A 16671-nucleotide genomic window follows, 5' to 3' on the forward strand; every position below is an offset into this window, starting at 1 on the left:
TTAAAGATCAGACACAAATAAAGCATTCTACACCTAATAAAAGTTCATTTCATTCCAGTTTTCTGAAGGAAAACACTTTTCTATAGTTCAGGTTGCTTAAAACACCCCGGAACACAAAGGTATCTAATAATCTTCACTGTGAACACGCTATTAAACTATCCGATGACGAGGAAATAGTAGAAATTAACTGCTTTGGCACATGACTCAGTTTGGTTGCCTGTGTCCTCCGTGCCCTGCCACTGTATTTTAGCAGCTCTCCTTCAATTAGGAGATGGAGGGGCATGTGAAACATGCCTCTGAAACAAATAATGCGTCTGTTCACATTCAGGGCTCCACAGCACAGGTGAAGTCCAAAACAATCTTTTTATCTTCCCTTAAAGGAGGGAAAGGGCATCCAGAGTGCCACAATTTTCTGGCTCTTGGCCAGGTTTCAATGGACACTAAACCCCAAAGCCATTATGAGCTCACCAACTGTGCACAGGACTTGAGCCACCAAGCCCCTTCTGCTGCTCTCACTATCTGTAAAGGTCTGCGGCCGGAAGACTGCTGACAGCTGTGGTTGACACACAGCAAGCAGAGAGGCATGCTGTGTCCTTTCCCAGAGCCAGGCACTTACAGAGGGACCGAATTACCATTTAGGACCTCGAGACAAAGACAGCACTAAAGTCAGAAAGGATGCTGGTTGTAAATTAATTTTCTGATAAGGACCACAGCTTTCAAAAGCTATCTCATGGCACGGAATCTCTCTGAGCTGCAGTCAACAAGCTGCCACACACCAGAACACAGAGAACTGGGAACAAGAAGAGGGAACAGTAATAAAACTCAACCAAATGTGGAAAAACCCCACAAAGGCAATGGTAGGGGAATGCATCACTCCACGGCTATGTGATTTACTACTGCTTTTGACAAGAACTTTCATGATTCTTAACTATTAACTATAGTAAACAAAGATGCAAATACTATCATTTAAAATATTATGCAGATTACTGCCCATTTCCCCAAACCTGAAAAAAAACCTGGTTATTTCTGGCCCAAAATGACAGACGGAAGGATACCACGATGCAAATCCAGTTGAAGAGGAGCATGAATAAATAGTCTGCTGGCCTCCCATCAAAAGCTCCTGGAAACAAAAATAAGCCAAATGTCATGGTTCAGAATTTCGGAACAAAGAGACTTCTATGTTGAGAAATACTTCAAAAAATTGTAGAGAAAACACAAAATGAGAATATTTTAAAACCACTCCTTGGAAGTAAAAGAAAATTTTAATATATAAAACCGTGTCCACAATTAAGCCCTAAAGTAAAGTTGCCCGGGTGTCAAGGCTAATAATCTGTGTTCCCCTAACTGAATTCCAGTCCGTAAAATGCTCTGCTCAACTAGCACGAGCCAAAAGAAACCCAAAGGGAGGACAGTCAGGTCCACAGCTACTGAGACCCCATCCGCTGAAGCCCCTCACAGCCTGCTGGCCTTTCCTTCATGGCTCTCATCATGAGACGGAGACCTATTCGTGATTACCTGGTTAATCCCTTCTCCCTCCACTAGACCATAAGCTCCGTCAGGGGAGGAACCATGTCCGTTCTGCCTACCACTGCGGCTCCTCCACACAACTAGGCTGGGAAGCACTTACTGTTGTTATGACTGGAGACACGCGCACACGTACGCGCACACACACACGCACGTGCACACACACACGCACGTGCACACACACACGCACGCGCACTACCGCACAGTCCGGCACTGGGCTCACCAAGAGGATTCGGTCTCCGTCTTCCAGGACCTCACATTCTAGCAAAGGAAAACAATGGTGGGGGATAGGGGGCAGCCACACCTTTCCATGGCCCTGACTCTTCCTACCATATCTGTGAGGGACAAAGGAAAGACCTACACCCTCTTTTGGCAGATGAGGAAGTACAGTTACATGACCAAAGTCACATGGCTTTTAGAAGCAGAGTGAAGTCTAACTACTAGTTGAGTGTTCTTTCTGCTGCGCCACATACTGGGCTTTGTCTTATTACTGGGCAGAACAATCAACATTGGCCCAGCTCTCCCTTCTAAGGATGATCCTCTTGCCTCCAGCTGCAAGACTAGGAGAGGGGCAGAGAAAAGAACAAATGACTGTAAGTTCCCTCTATCTCAAACGGTTACTCCCCCCCCTCCACACCCCATCACAATTACATGATATATATAGCCCATTTAAAAAAAAATAATCCTGGGCTTCCCTTGTGGCGCAGTGGTCGAGAGTCCCCCTGCCGAGGCAGGGGATGCGGGTTCGTGCCCCGGTCCGGGAAGGTCCCACATGCCGCGGAGCGGCTGGGCCCGTAAGCCATGGCCGCTGAGCCTGCGCGTCCGGAGCCTGTGCTCCGCAACGGGAGAGGCCACAACAGTGAGAGGCCCGCGTACCGCAAAAAAAAAAAAAAAAAAAAAAAAAGACTGGCTATGGGATAACTGTTAAAGATGAGTGATGATTAAAAGGGGCTCATACTGACACATGCTACAACATGATGAACCTCAAAAATATTATGCTAAGTGAAAGAAGCCAGTCACAGAAGGACACATAAAATGTCCGAAATGGGCAAATCCATACACAAAGTAGATGAGTGGTTGCCAGAGGCTGGGAGGAGGGGGAGGGATGGAGACTGCTGGCTTGGATTTTTTGGGGGGTGATGAAAATGTCTGGAATTAGTGGTGATGGCTGCACAACTTTGTGAAGATACTAAAGACCACTGGGTTGTACACTTTAAAATGGTTAAAATGAGGAACTTTACGTTAGGTGAGTTTTCTCTAAATGAAAAGGAAAAAAAATAAAGAGGTTCATTAACCTTTCTCTCTACTTTTGTATATGTTTGAAAATGCCCCATAATACAATTTTTAACAAGTGGTCACGGATCATCCACATTTAATCTAGAGTTTACTACTGATATAAAAAAAAATTCCTCCCACAGCTTAACCCTCAATGAAATCATATCAGAGGGGTAGAATGCTAAGCAAGTTGGCAAGGGAGAATGAATATCATATACTCTGGTAGATTTAAGGATCCAATCCCTGATAATGGCGGTCAGAGTCCTGGTTGTCAGTTTCACCTCAGCCAAGTCACTTTACTTGCTTGAATCTCCTGTTCTTCCTTTATAAAACTAAGGGAATGGGCTAGGTCCCTTCCAGAAGTAATAGTCTATTACCCAAAACTTTGTATTAACACGGTGATTTCCCTCTTCTTAAAAAGCACCTAACAGCAAATGCCAATTTAAGGAAAAATGATATTTGACACCGAATGTCCAACCTTCTATATCCCTGCAGTTGTGAGACTGATTCACAATTCTCAAGCATATGAGCACTGACTTAGATTTAAGGGTAGCTCAGAATTTTCTAACCTGAGCTAACAGCCATCAGGTTTCTAGTCTCTGAAGTCAGACCACATTTTCAAAATCATTTAGGCTTTGCCAAATTATATTTTGACAGAGCAGTCTATCGAGTTATTGCTTCTCAGTATAAGTAACTCAGAAAAGCATATAAGGTATTGTAGAAAATAAATAACAATTCAGTAAGAAAGTTTTAAGAAAAGAATTTTATAGCTTATCCATATAGGTAGTCATATCTGAAAAACTACCATGCTATTAAAATCCTGGCTATATATTTTTTAAAACTTGAGTGCTTCATATTGAGTATAAATGCTCTAACACAGTGAATAATAATTAAAAAAGAAAAAAGAGGGACTCCCCTGGTGGCGCAGTGGTTAAGAATCCGCCTGCTAATGCAGGGGACACAAGTTCGATCCCTCATCCAGGAAGACCCCACATGCCACAGAGCAACTAAGCCTGTGCACCACAACCACTGAGTCTGTGCTCTAGAGCCCACGAGACACAACTACTGAGCCTGTGTGCCACAACTACTGAGGCCCGCGCACCTAGAGCCCATGCTCCGCAACAAGAGAAGCCGCTACAATGAGAAGCCCACACACCTCAACAAAGAGTAGCCCCCGCTCACCGCAACTAGAGAAAGTCCATGCGCAGCAACGAAGACCCAACGCAAACAAAACTAACTAAATAAATAAATTTATTAAAAAAAATTTTTTTTAACTTGCATGTTTCAATTACAGAGACTAAGTCTAGGCTTTTACTTGCATAAAGTAGTGTTTTTCAACCCCAATTTAGGATATATATACACTTCAGCCCAACTGTGCTTTAAAAAACACGGACTGCTGTGTGACAAATGAGGGAGACGTCACATGAAGTGAGAGGCACACACAGGAGATGGACAAGATGTGTAAACCTCTGCTCTTGTATTTTTGTCACCTATAAAGTGGTGACACTGCTGCTTACATCTCATGATGACGCTGTGAGGATTAAAACACGAATACTCTAAGCGCCTGTAGACTCCTGGCACAGTCACTACTTACTGCGCATTTACAGCATTACGTCGTTTCTTTATATACGCCATCTGCCCTCAAAATTCCTCCAGTAAGTAAATACATGGATTAGTAAATCAGACAGAAACAATACTTAAAACAACCACAGATAACATACCTGTTTCGAGTCGTGTAGAGTACTGATATAAGAAATACAAATTGACCAAATAAAGAAATCCAGTTCCTGGACCCACAGGGAAATAAAAGGTGGCAGTAATCGGCCTCCAAATCTGTCCAGATCAAAATAAACACGGCTGTTAGTTTCTCTAAGCTGGGTGTTTTTTTTTTTTTTTTCTTTTAACTAAACAAAATTAACCCTTGAAAAACATTCTCCTCAGTGATGACAGCTACCAAATGGACATCACCAATATAATTCAAGAAAACTGAAGAAAAGTTCATATTAGCTACAATGACTTCAATGTGCAAGTCAATGGAATGAGATGGCATCATAAAATAAACAATAAATATTTCTAAACAAGTTGAAAAAAATCAATACTAAAGACATATATGGTTAATCTTTACTGGGATCAGGCTTATAGTTATGCCTATCAAAAACGAATTACAGTATAACTGAATCACTTTGCTGTAACACCTGAAACATTGTAAATCAACTACAGTGGGAAAAAAAAAAGAAAAAGAAAAAAGATTTATAAAGATAATTTCCAACAGTATAGTAATTATCTCTATTTAGGAAAAGAATACACTGGGATGACAAACCTTGTCAAAATAATGTCATATTCAAAAGATAGACGTAAAACAGGAACTTTCCATTCAAATCAATGTGCTATTTAGGCAATATGGATACATAACTTAAAAATATTCCCTTCCCCCCAAAAAACTACAGACGGTCTACAGTGAGAAGTAAGCCTCCCTCCTGACCCTCAGTCTCCCAGCTCCTTTTCCAGCAAGAACGGATCCATTTATTGTACTTCTTTCGAGAAACAATCATTTCTATTACTATTATTCCTCCCTTTTCACCCTAACTTACCTTGCACTGTTCTATACCTTGTTTCACTCCCTTGAAAAAATATTTTTATAGGCTTCATAATATTCCTTCTGTGTGGATGTCCAAACTTCACTAAAACTATTACAATGCTACAATGAATATCCTCTTTATACATGTACATATAGGATAAATTCCTGAGTCAACCTGCTAGATCAAACATTTGCATTTAATTTCAGCAGATATTGCCAACTGCCTACAAAAATGTTTAACCAATTTATACTTCCTCCTAAAATGGAGATTAATGTCTGTCTTCTCTCCACAGCTTCAACATTTAGTGTATTTCAGTCACCAATCATGTTTCTAAAGCTTTAGCATTTTCTTTCTTCATTTTTATACTCAATTTGCATTTCTTTACACATTATGGAAATTGCCCTTTCTCATTGTTGCAATTATTTTCTGGTCTGTCATTAGTCTTATGCTTTTGTGGTATTTTTGTCATATAAAATGAAATGTAAAAGTTTAATTTTTATATAGGCAAATGTATCCATCATGTATCACGTTTACAAGTACTTCTCCCCTCCAAGAATACAACAGTGCTCCCAGTTGTACTGTGGTTTATGTAAGAAGTGAGAAAGAGAGTCAACTTATTTTTCTAGACGGTCACTAGTCTTCCCAATACTATTTACAGTGACCCATCTTCTCTCCAATGATTTGAAAAACTACTTTCATCATATATTGATTCCCTTTTATAGGAAAGTCTACTTCTAGACTATTCTGTTTGGAATCGAATGCCAATACCAATACCAAGCTATTTTAATTTCTAGTTTTATAATGTATTTTCTTACCTGGCAAAGTTATAAAATTAAATAATCCCCCTCCTGTTTTTCTTCCACATATGTCACAATCTTCTTGGCTAGTCTCCATATTACTTTTCTAAATGAACGAGAACCAACACCTTTCTTATTTCACTGTGATAAAGACAGTGTCCAGCCAGAAAGTCTTTCATACCTTTCTATTGAGCTTTCGATTTCTATCTTTTTTATACTCAACCACCAAAGCTGAATTATCTAATTGTTTATGATATTTGAAAACTCAGCCTCTTGCACTTTCCAAGTATACAACTCTATCTGTAAATAAAATTTTGTATCTTCTTCTTGCCTAATTTACTGGCTAACACCTCCAGAATCATGTTAAGTTATAGAGGTTGAAGAAGATGGCCTTCCCAGACTTGGAAATGCCAACATAATGCTGGCTTTTGTCTTGAGAGCTGTGTCTTATCGCATGAGTGTGAAAGATACGGCCCCTACATCAAGGAGGTCTCGATAATGGGGAGTCTGTCCAAAGAAGCAGAGTAGGGACAGGAAGGGGAACTTGTGGTCTTGGAAAAATGAGTACAAAGTCCCAAAGAACTGCAAGAGCACAATAATGAATGGGTATTGCTCACGATTTGGGTGTGGCTAGAATGGAGGGCATTAGCTGTGGGGCTGGCCAGGCACAGCTGACAAGTCAGGTTCTCCAAGTACAGAACTGTAACCCTCAGAGCTTAACTCCCTGTGGAGGAGAATGCACTTCACATATCCCAAAAGTCACTTCCAACAACCTTGAACTAAACCAGTAAAACAAAATAGGTTAAAATTCATTTTGGTTTATTCACAATTTTATCTCAGAAACAGTTGAGTCTGATGGAAAGAGCACCGGAAAGGATTTGAGAAGACAGAGACTTCAGTAGGGGCTTACAAGTCAGCAGTCCTGAGTCTCAATTTCCATTTGTAAAAGAGGAGTGGTATACTAATACTTGCTCCATTTTGGTTAATGGTTTAAAAAAAAAAATAGTGTACTATTATGCTCATTTACATGTCCTAACTCAGGGGGTAGATTGTATAGATGAGGAAGCAGAATGAGAAAAGGCCAAATAATAGCCAGTAAGTGGCTGAGCTAGAATTTTGTCCCAGACAGCCTGACTCCAGAGTTTATAATACTAATAAGCCCCTATTTCTACAATGCCTCTCACAAGTGACATCATTACTATGAGATATAATTAAAATCAGTAAAAACTTCTGGTACCACTATACTACTTGTATAATCCTGAAATGAACAGAGCGTAAGCTCACAAATTCACTCTCCCCGCTTTAAGAAAAAGCATTGGGGGTAAAAGACCAGAAGCAAGCAAGCTGTGGCCTTGGCTCGGGGCCTTGGAAGAGTCTGGACCTGTGAGTTTGCATCTTCATCTACCCAGTAACATCTGTCCTTTGACTCCCGCCTTCCTCATCTCACAGATTTCGTAAAAGGTTGGAATTAAGAAAGCAGATTAAGAAGGTGCTTTGTAAAAAAAATTTGTGTGGGCATACAATTATTACAATCTTTTAGGAGACACGTGCTGACCTGGTTTTTACAAATTCACATTTTAAACTCCCCCCGGATTCCTCTCAGTTACTCCAGGCCTGATTTTGGAAAAGAAACCTCAGGGGTTTTCTGACTACATTTTTCACTAACACTTGATGCCATGATGCTATTTTTAGCCACTGTGTGCACCTGTGCTTTGGAAATCAGTGTCTGTCAAAATACCGCACACTTCTTTTCCCAGTTCATTATGCTTACCCTTGAGGTACACTTGCTCTCACTGATCTAAGGGACTTAGTATTATTTTTACATCACTTTAAAATTATAATCTGAAAACACCAGGAGATAGCTCATCTCTTCAGAGGGACACAGTGTAATATATTTCTGAAATCCCCCTTGTAGGTAACCAACTAAATCCCCTCCTCTCCTCTGATATGTAGATAGTTACGATAAGGAAATGGCTTTATTTTCAGGGCTGGGAGTGGTGAAGGCAACTTTCGAGCCTAGAAAGCCTGCAGTGACCCGTAAGAAGCAGCCAGGGGCAGTGCAAAGAGCCTGGGACTTGCAGGCAAGCATCTCACTTTAACCCCACAGCAATCCCAAGGCCGGAAGCATAATCACCCACCTTTTCACGAGGAAAGCTGGGCCCTCATTAGAGTTGAGGTAACCCTCCCAGAGTTCCTCACTGAGCAAGAGCAAAAAGCCCACGTGCTCCCCGGCGTAGAGGCCTTCAAAGAAACATCAGACACTGCTCGTCGTCAGCTGCTAGTCCGACAACTTCTGTTGAGTGTTTAGTTCAACCATCCTTCAACAAAAATCTCCCAAACAATGTGCTACTGAAATCATTACAAACGCCACCCAGAGTCTAGGGCAGGTTTTTTTAACTATCAAAAACAAAGATTTTTCTGCAACAATACAGACTGGTTGATTTGGACTTAAAGAAAGTCTGCCTGGGTCATCAAGCAAGTAAGAATGAAGAGAACCCATGTGCCAAACGCTGATGTTAGCAAACTCTGGCTTTTCTCTCTCTTTTTTTTTTTTTTTGGCAGGAGGTGGCGGTGTGGGGGAGAGGAGCCGGGGGTGGGGCTGGGGGGACACTAGACAGGCAAGAAAATCAAATGAAAGGCACTCAGTCTCAACTGAGGACGTTAAACCAGCTATTAGGAGCCATCAATTCTACTCCTAGGTACGTATGCATACCTATGTTCACCAAGACGTGTTCCAGAATGTTCACAGCAGCACTACTCATTCTAGCCAAAACTAGAACTACCCAAAAAGCCCGTTACCAGCAGAAAGGGTAAATAAATGGTGGTCTGTTCACACAAGGGAACAATATAAGGACGAGCAATCTATAACCACATGCAACAATGTGGGTGACTCTCAAACTGTTGAAAAGAGGCTAGACACAAAAAAATACATATTGTATAATTTCATTTATAGAACAGTAAGAAAACTGGAAAAAACCATCTATGGTATTAAAAGTCAAGACAGTAGTTACCCTTGCAGTGGGTAGTGACCAGAAGGGAGCAGCAGGAAGGTTTGGGGGATGCTGGCTGTGTCTCGATCTGGTGGCTGGTTATATACTGATGTTCAATTTTTGAAAATTCAACAAGCTATAAATATATAATACATACACTTTCCTGCTTGAATACTGCAACTCAACAAAAAGTTTAAAAATGAAGCTATGAGCTCACCCTTAGCTACAGACCACAGCAGAACTGTCTTATGTGGACAGGATTGCAAAGGAAAGATTTTAAAGCTGTACATACCAGAACACTTGCCATAAAGTTCTAAATCCAAACCCTGAGGCTACTTCTATGCTCAGCCCACAGACCAAGTTCATTCCCCTTCCGGTTACGGGTCTATATGACTCTCTTTCCCAACACACTCAGATGAGTCTGCTAGGGCTGCTGTCATCAGGCTAAATGTGAGAACATGAGCAAAAGCTTGGCAAATAAATATCAGCACCAGGCCTGGTCACAGACTCGGTTGGCGCTATTTCTTTTTGTTCCCGGAAACAAATTAGAGAAATTGAGAGTACATATCTTCCCATTTCTAGTCAGGACGCCTTTAGTGGGACAAAAAGAAGGATAATAATCCAGCAATTATGTTTTAATTTCAATTACAAATTAAAATTAGAATATTACTGCCCAAGGAGAGAAGGCAGCCATGGCAGGAATTATTATTGACTAAGTAAAAACAGGCACTATTTTTTTAATAGATTATCTACCAGATTATTTACTGGGCACCTTACACTTTTTATGTTTTTATATAATAGAGGCATGAAGTGGGTAACATTTCTCCTCAATTTGAAGACACTCATTTTCGTGTTCCTGAAATTCGGACGTGCCTTACCGTCAATATATTCATTTAATGTAATCTGTACTCTCCTCCCCTTCCAAAAAATTGTATTAAATTAAAGGAGCATCTTATAACCAATGGAGTTACAACACAGTTAACTCTTAGAACAGAGTTAATATGGTATTAAATTCTCCCCACTTTTAGGGGGGGAAATTGAGGCTCAGAAAGGATAAACAGCTTGCCTGAGGGCTTACAGCTTGCAAGGGGGCTAAGCCAGGCCTGGAGACCACGACTCAACCACTTGAAATCCCACAGTCTTTCTACTCTAATAGAAAAGGAACAATAATTTGCTACGACTGGTTTGAAAGAAATCACCCTCAAGAATGTTTCGTTAAACACTTAACTATGTGTTTGGGTAGACAGGATGCAAAAGAGTGAAACAAGAGCGCTTAGAACTATCTTGAACTCACCAAAATAGAAACTGAAACTGCAGCTGTCTATCAACTGGGGTAACGCTGACCTCGGGATGTTTATGGGGGTTAAGTGAGGTATCACATGGAGAAGCCCAACACAGATGTAAGGCAACGATGTTATTTTGTCCAAAGAAACGAAATCTCCCGTGTGGGCAGCCCTGGGAGACATAATCTCAGAAACCACGAGGGCAGCAGCAAAGTGCAGCCTCTCTTCTCGTTAATCAGGGACCAATATGGAGGCATTTCATCACTGTGTACTATCTGATCAATGAGTCTTAAATGTAAGAGATGAGGAACTTTAGGCAATAGTGGAGTGAGTCTTAACATACACCTACGCCTTTCCACTTACCCAAACTAAGGAAATAACATTTTAAACTTTAGAGTTCCAAACCAACAAGCTACTCAGAGGAAACCCACAGATAAGGAGGAAAAGTAACTTTTGTCACTTCCAGCATGAATCCACAATTCTAAATTGATCACTTCCAAGTTGTCCAAAGATGCACCTTTTAAAGAAAAGAGGAGCCTCTAGCAGAAAGCACACCACAGGCTGTGTGTCCTCACCCATCAGCCTCTCAGATGCAGTTTTTCCTTTAACTGCTTCATTTGCAAATGAGTTCTTCCAGCTTCTGAAAGCTAAACCTGTCCAGAAAGAGTAGGAGTCAGAGTAGCAGAAAGAAAGTATAGATACTGGTCTCTCCACACCCGGGCAGTGAGCACACTGTCCTGCCTTCTACCAGCAGCTTCTCCCCCGTTTCAGGAAAACAAGCCCTGCCTTCTACCAGCAGCTTCTCCCCCGTTTCAGGATAACAAGCCCACAAGAAGCAATGCAAGGAAGATGGGAACATTATGGAAGGTGTGACATGAAAGATGACCTTTCTAATCAGTTCACCACTTTTAATATTATACACATGTAGGCTATTAGAAAGACTTACTTTTACTAAGCTGACTACAGAAACAAGCAAGATTTTGCAAGTAGGGCCAAAGAGCCAGTTTTGACCAGGTCCTTCTCATTGACGACCATTGATGATTTACAATCATTTATGACCACTGCTCCTCAGGCGCCGCATTACCTAACATGCCACAGGGCACAAAGTGCACAACATTCACTGCAACAAATATTTTACCAAAGCAAATAGAAAAGAGTCTGCCATTCTGGCTGCACACCCAGATCATATTCTAATACTCAACTGCCTCCTTAACTTCTCCACCTGGATGCCTAAAAAGCCTCTCTGGACTTAATATGGTCAAAATATAACTCTTTATTGATACCTTCCTCCACCCCCAAACCTAAGCCTCCCTAAACATTCCCAGTCTCAGAAAAGAGCTGCACCAGGCACTCCACTGCTCCTGTGAAAACAGTGACATCTTCAAGTCCTGCCCCTTCACATCCATTAAGCTGCAGTGTAGTCCACTCCAACTCCCAAATCTATCCACTTCTATCTTCACAGCCACTCTGGTCCAAACCACCATCTCTCTTGCCCTCTAACTTGACTCACCTCTCTGATCCTGTTACCTAGCCCACCCTTTCCCCCATTCACATACCAAGTCCATCCCACAGAGTAGCCAAGGCAATTTTTCAGTCCTTTGTTCAAAAGGCTCTGAAGCCTTTCTAGTGCCTTCAAATTAAAGTTCAAACCACAAAGCCCTACACAGTCTAGCCCCAGCCTACCTTTCCTCTTTCACTTTATTGCACTCACCCCTGGCTATCTCTCTGTCCTCAATTACCAATCCTCGTCCCTACAGCTGACTCTGTACTAACTATCCAGTCTTCTTTCTGTTTCTAATTCCTGCTTCTAAGCCTTTCCCTTATTACTCCTTCTTCTTGGAAGATTGTCCCCAGAGCCAGATCTTCCCAAAGCTGGCTCCTCGTCATTCAGATTTCAGTTCAAATACCTTCTCTGAGGCCTTTCTGGAACACTTCATCAAAGTCACTCTCCGTCACGCACCCCTCTCTTATTTTCTTCATGTGAGCTGGGACTTTTTCTGTACTATTCACTATTGTACCCCTAGTGCCCAGCACTGGCAAGTACCCAATTATTTCCACGCATTCAACCCATATATAAGCACCTGCTATATGCCAAACACTAATCTAGGTAACAAAGACAGTGGTAAACAGACAAGTGGCTCTCACGGAGCTTTATTCTCTGAAGGGAAGCAGGCTAACAAACATCAAGGGGTGATATGTAACCAAGAAAAATTAAGGATAAGGGAGACAGAGTGAAGGAGAGGTACTATTTTACATAGGGCAATCAAATAAGGCCTTGCCAATAAGGGTGGCATTTGGGCAGACTTGAAGGAGGTAATGAGATAAACCACAGTTATCGTCCTCAAGCAGAGAAATAACATGTGCTAAGGGCCTGAGCAGGGATGGAGTTAGGTGCTGAAGAAACAGAAAGGATTCCACTGTGGAGCCTAATATACAAGGTGGAAAGCGGTAGGAGATGAGGTCAGAGAGGCAGTAGGGGCCTTGCAGGCCACTGAAAGGACTTGAGCTTTACTCATCCAGTTGAGAAGACATTAAAAGGTTCTGGGCAGAAGGCTGCCAGGATGTGATTTATGTTTTAAAAGGGTCACTCTAGCTGTCTAGAGAAAAGATTGAAAGGAACAAGGCTGCTATGATAATGGCTTGCAGTAGAGAATGAAAAGGGATTGCATTCTGGACATCTGTCTAAAATAAACAGAATTTGCTAACAGACTGTGGGATGTGAGATAAGAAGTCAAGGATGAGTCCATGACTTTTAGGGTGAGCTCCTGTAATAATGGAATTGCTATTTACTTCTAGGGAAAAGGGTATTGTTTTGGACACATTATGTCTGAGATGTCTATTAGTCATCTAAGTGGTAATTTCAAGTATACAAGTCTGGAAGTGAGATAGATCTGGACTGAAAATATGTATATTTGTATTTGAGAATCTTCAGTTTGTAGAAATTATATAAAGCCATGAAGCTACATGAGATCACCCACAGCTAGGGAGAATATGGAAAAGAGGTCCTGGGGTACATCACAATATTTAAGGATCAGGAAGATGGGGAACCAGCAAAGAAAACTAAGAAACAGCCAGTGAGGAGAGAGAAGACAAGAGTGTGTTACCCACAGTCCAAACAACGTGTCGAAATTAATGTCAGATCTTAGTATCCGACCTGCCACTGATTAAAGATTTAAATCACAGAATCCAGTCAATAAAGATAACCTCCAGAAAACTAATATTCTCTTGCCAGGAATGTTACTCTGGGCTGTTTCCTTCATGCTTCAAAAAATAAAGACTTCCATTTCAGGAGCAATTTACTCTTTACTCACTCCTTCATAAATACAACTACTACCTGCCAGATACTAGATCAGGATCTGGGATGCACACAAATAAACTCACTCTTTGCACCTCGGGCTTCAAATCACTCCTACTGGGAAGAAACTCCATTAACATAAAAAGAACTCAGCTGATAGTTGAGCAAGGCGACGTCCACATGCCATCCACTTGGGTGGCAGAGGGAGGTCAGAGGGCAGCTGCTCCAGGTGGCCCCAGGTTGCTACTCACTGGCGTCCAATAGATTGACAACTATCAGACTTACCTTCCCACTGCCGCCTTCTCTGAGTACAGAGGGCAAGGAACACAATTTTAATGAAGGACAAAATCAATCCTTTCCCACCGGGCCAAACCGTGTGGTCTCCCTCCACGTCTCCAGCTACCCAGGCCCACGCTCAAACCCCTTGGCCTCCACCCTACCCCCTGGCCACAGGACCTCGCCCTAAACCGCTGGAGCCACCGCACTACAAGTCCCACCAGGCACCGCGCGTCCGTAACCAACCGGTCTACGCTCCGCCGCTGCGGGGCCACCTGGGGCCTGTAGTCTCCACTTCCCCAGTCGCCAGTCAGTACCTGGAAGCGATAGAGGAAGGCTTCGGGCCAGAGGAAGAAATAGGCCGGGCTGATGAGACCGAGTTTGCCGACTAAGGGCACCGCGACGGTGGCGGCGAACCAATAGCGCGTGATGGCCGGGATGCTCCTGAACCAGTCCCCGATGTCCGACATCTTCGCCTCTTCGGTGGCCGGGATGTGCAAAGCCGCCCGACTCCTGTCCCGGCCCCCTCACGACGCGGTCCGCTGGGCGAGTGGGAGGTGTCGAGGCGGAAGCCGCCCCAGCCCCGTTGCAGAACGCGGAGACCGTCAGACGTGGCGCCACCGAATTCGGACGAGCGAGGGAGAATTCGGCAGCGAAACTTCCCCTTCCGGCGGCCGACGACGACGTTAACCAGAAGTCCCGCCGCTTAAAGGGCGAGCACCGTTTTTACCACTGGGCAGAAGCTCGGTGGTTCGAAGGCGGGAGGGCGAGGGGCGGGTCCAGGAGGGGCCGACCTCACGACTGGTGGGGAACAGTGGTTGCCAGGAGCAACGACAGATACTCCAGCCAATAGCGAGGCTGAACGCCCTCTACCCAGTTCCTGCCGGATTTATAGCCCAGGTGGCTCCACTTGGAGGGTGTTTAAAGGGGAAGGAGGAAAATAAAGTACAATGTAGCCCCTCAATTGTCCATCCTTTCCACAAATGTTTATTGAGGGCTTAGTAAGTGCGAGATAGGGTTTTAGACTCTGGAGGTGCTGCAGCTATCAGAGCTGTTGTGGTACCTTCTCTCCTGCAGCTTCCATACAAAGGTAGGGAGGTAATGAACAAATAATTGAATAAGATAATTTCAAGAGAGTGGTAAGAAAAATAAGGAAGATAAGTTAGGATAGTGGGGATAGAGTGATGGAGTGGGAGTGCAGAAGTGTGGGGAGAGATGGCCACTTTCGATGAGAAAGGTCAGGGAGAAGCTGGAGGAGGTGATCTTTGAGCTGAGCCCCCCCCCCCCACACACACACACACACAGATCTGGAGAGTTTTCCACACAGAGAAAACAGCCACTCTGCACACACAAAATGTTGCCTGCCATTTCAGTAAACAAAGAATTTTGACTTCTATTCCAGTAAACAGGGAATGTTGCCTGCCATCAGGCCCTTAGCCACTGCAGCCACCCAGATGGTGTGCCCTGAGGAGAATTCAGGGCGGAGAAAAACAGGATACTGGCCCTAAATAGTTAAGGTGCATATCTAAGGAATAATTTCAATGAGCCAGATTATTGCACCTTCCCATACAAAGAAAAGCACTAAAATCTTTACCTTGAGATGTCTGATTTTTGCAATTAGCAGTAATCTTTTGACATTTGACTACATGGTTTTTTTGTTTGTTTCAGCAAAAACTCCTATATATCTTGGCTTCTCCCTTACCTCTTTGGAGCAGTTCCTCAGAGCTATCTGAGAGGCTATGTCCTGGGCTATAGTCCTCAGTAAATTCCTTGAATAAAATTTAGCTCACAACTTTTAGGTTATGTGATTTTTCTTCAGTCAACAACTCCAACTGGCTTGCAATTTGGAGGAACTGAAAGCAGAAATGATCATGACTCTTAATCTAGTTTGCTGGGTAGGACCTAAATTACAAGTAGACGAAAATCCCTCTTGTTTTTAAAAGAATCTATCAAAGGATACAGAGTAGAACTTTTCCTGTTGTCTTTAGATATAGGACTGTTGGGCTGCACCCTGCAGGCCTGCAAGCCCTGCACTCGCCCAGCTTCAAGACCAAAGAAAGAGCCCAGAGTCAGCCACAGAGACATCAAAGGTTTAATAGCTAGGGGGAGCTTACACATCTGAAGCAAGGTCCTGGAGCGACACCTCACCATGTGTGGCAGACAGTGGGCAGGATGTGGCAGCAGTCTTTGCTACCTGGGGGAGAGAGAGGTTACCAGTTATAGGGGGAATTGACTTCAGGTTGGGTTATCGGTTACCAGGGAAACTATTGGAAGAGCATGCCCCTCACCGCCCCTTTGATAAACTATCCTGGGGGAAATGTTCTGATCTAAAGATTAGAACAATCACTAGCTGGGTCATGGGGTAGGAAGGTCAGTCATGTGAGTAGGGTGTAGGTGAAGTACGTACGTACTGGTCCAGCAGGGGATGTACAGAGACAAGAGAACAGTCATCTTGATTGGCCTGATCATATAAGGACCTACAGTTTAAGACTGATGAGGCCATCCAGTAGAGACCACTAGGAACACACCTATAGTCCAGAAGGTTAGATTTCTTAACTTGCTAGGAGGGAGACTGCACTCCAGAGGAAACTGAAACATCTCACCAAACTAAAGAGAATAGGGTCATTATTGGATTATAAGGAAGGGTTGAGT

At 43.0% G+C, this 16671-nt stretch overlaps 1 protein-coding gene across 6 annotated transcripts in view; it reads right to left on the reverse strand.

The window, feature by feature from the left end:
* The window catches only part of DERL1 (derlin 1), a 125068-nt gene extending 110358 nt beyond the window's left edge, over positions 1 to 14710 (reverse strand). For 2 of the 6 annotated variants that reach the window (XM_060287688.2, XM_060287689.1), the window contains exons 1-3: positions 14337 to 14710; positions 4521 to 4632; positions 1056 to 1120 (exon numbers count right to left, since the gene is read on the reverse strand). In XM_060287688.2, the coding sequence (XP_060143671.1) occupies positions 1056 to 1120; positions 4521 to 4632; positions 14337 to 14489 (330 nt within the window). In that variant the 5' untranslated portion in view covers positions 14490 to 14710. The remainder of the gene's footprint in view (positions 1 to 1055; positions 1121 to 4520; positions 4633 to 14336) is intronic. The other 4 variants (XM_030875707.3, XM_060287690.1, XM_030875704.2 and 1 more) reach the window with 3 other exon arrangements.
* Between the last annotated feature and the right edge of the window lie 1961 nt (positions 14711 to 16671).

Source organism: Globicephala melas, chromosome 17 (assembly GCF_963455315.2).
Source record: "Globicephala melas chromosome 17, mGloMel1.2, whole genome shotgun sequence".
Classification (NCBI taxonomy): Eukaryota; Metazoa; Chordata; class Mammalia; order Artiodactyla; family Delphinidae; genus Globicephala; species Globicephala melas.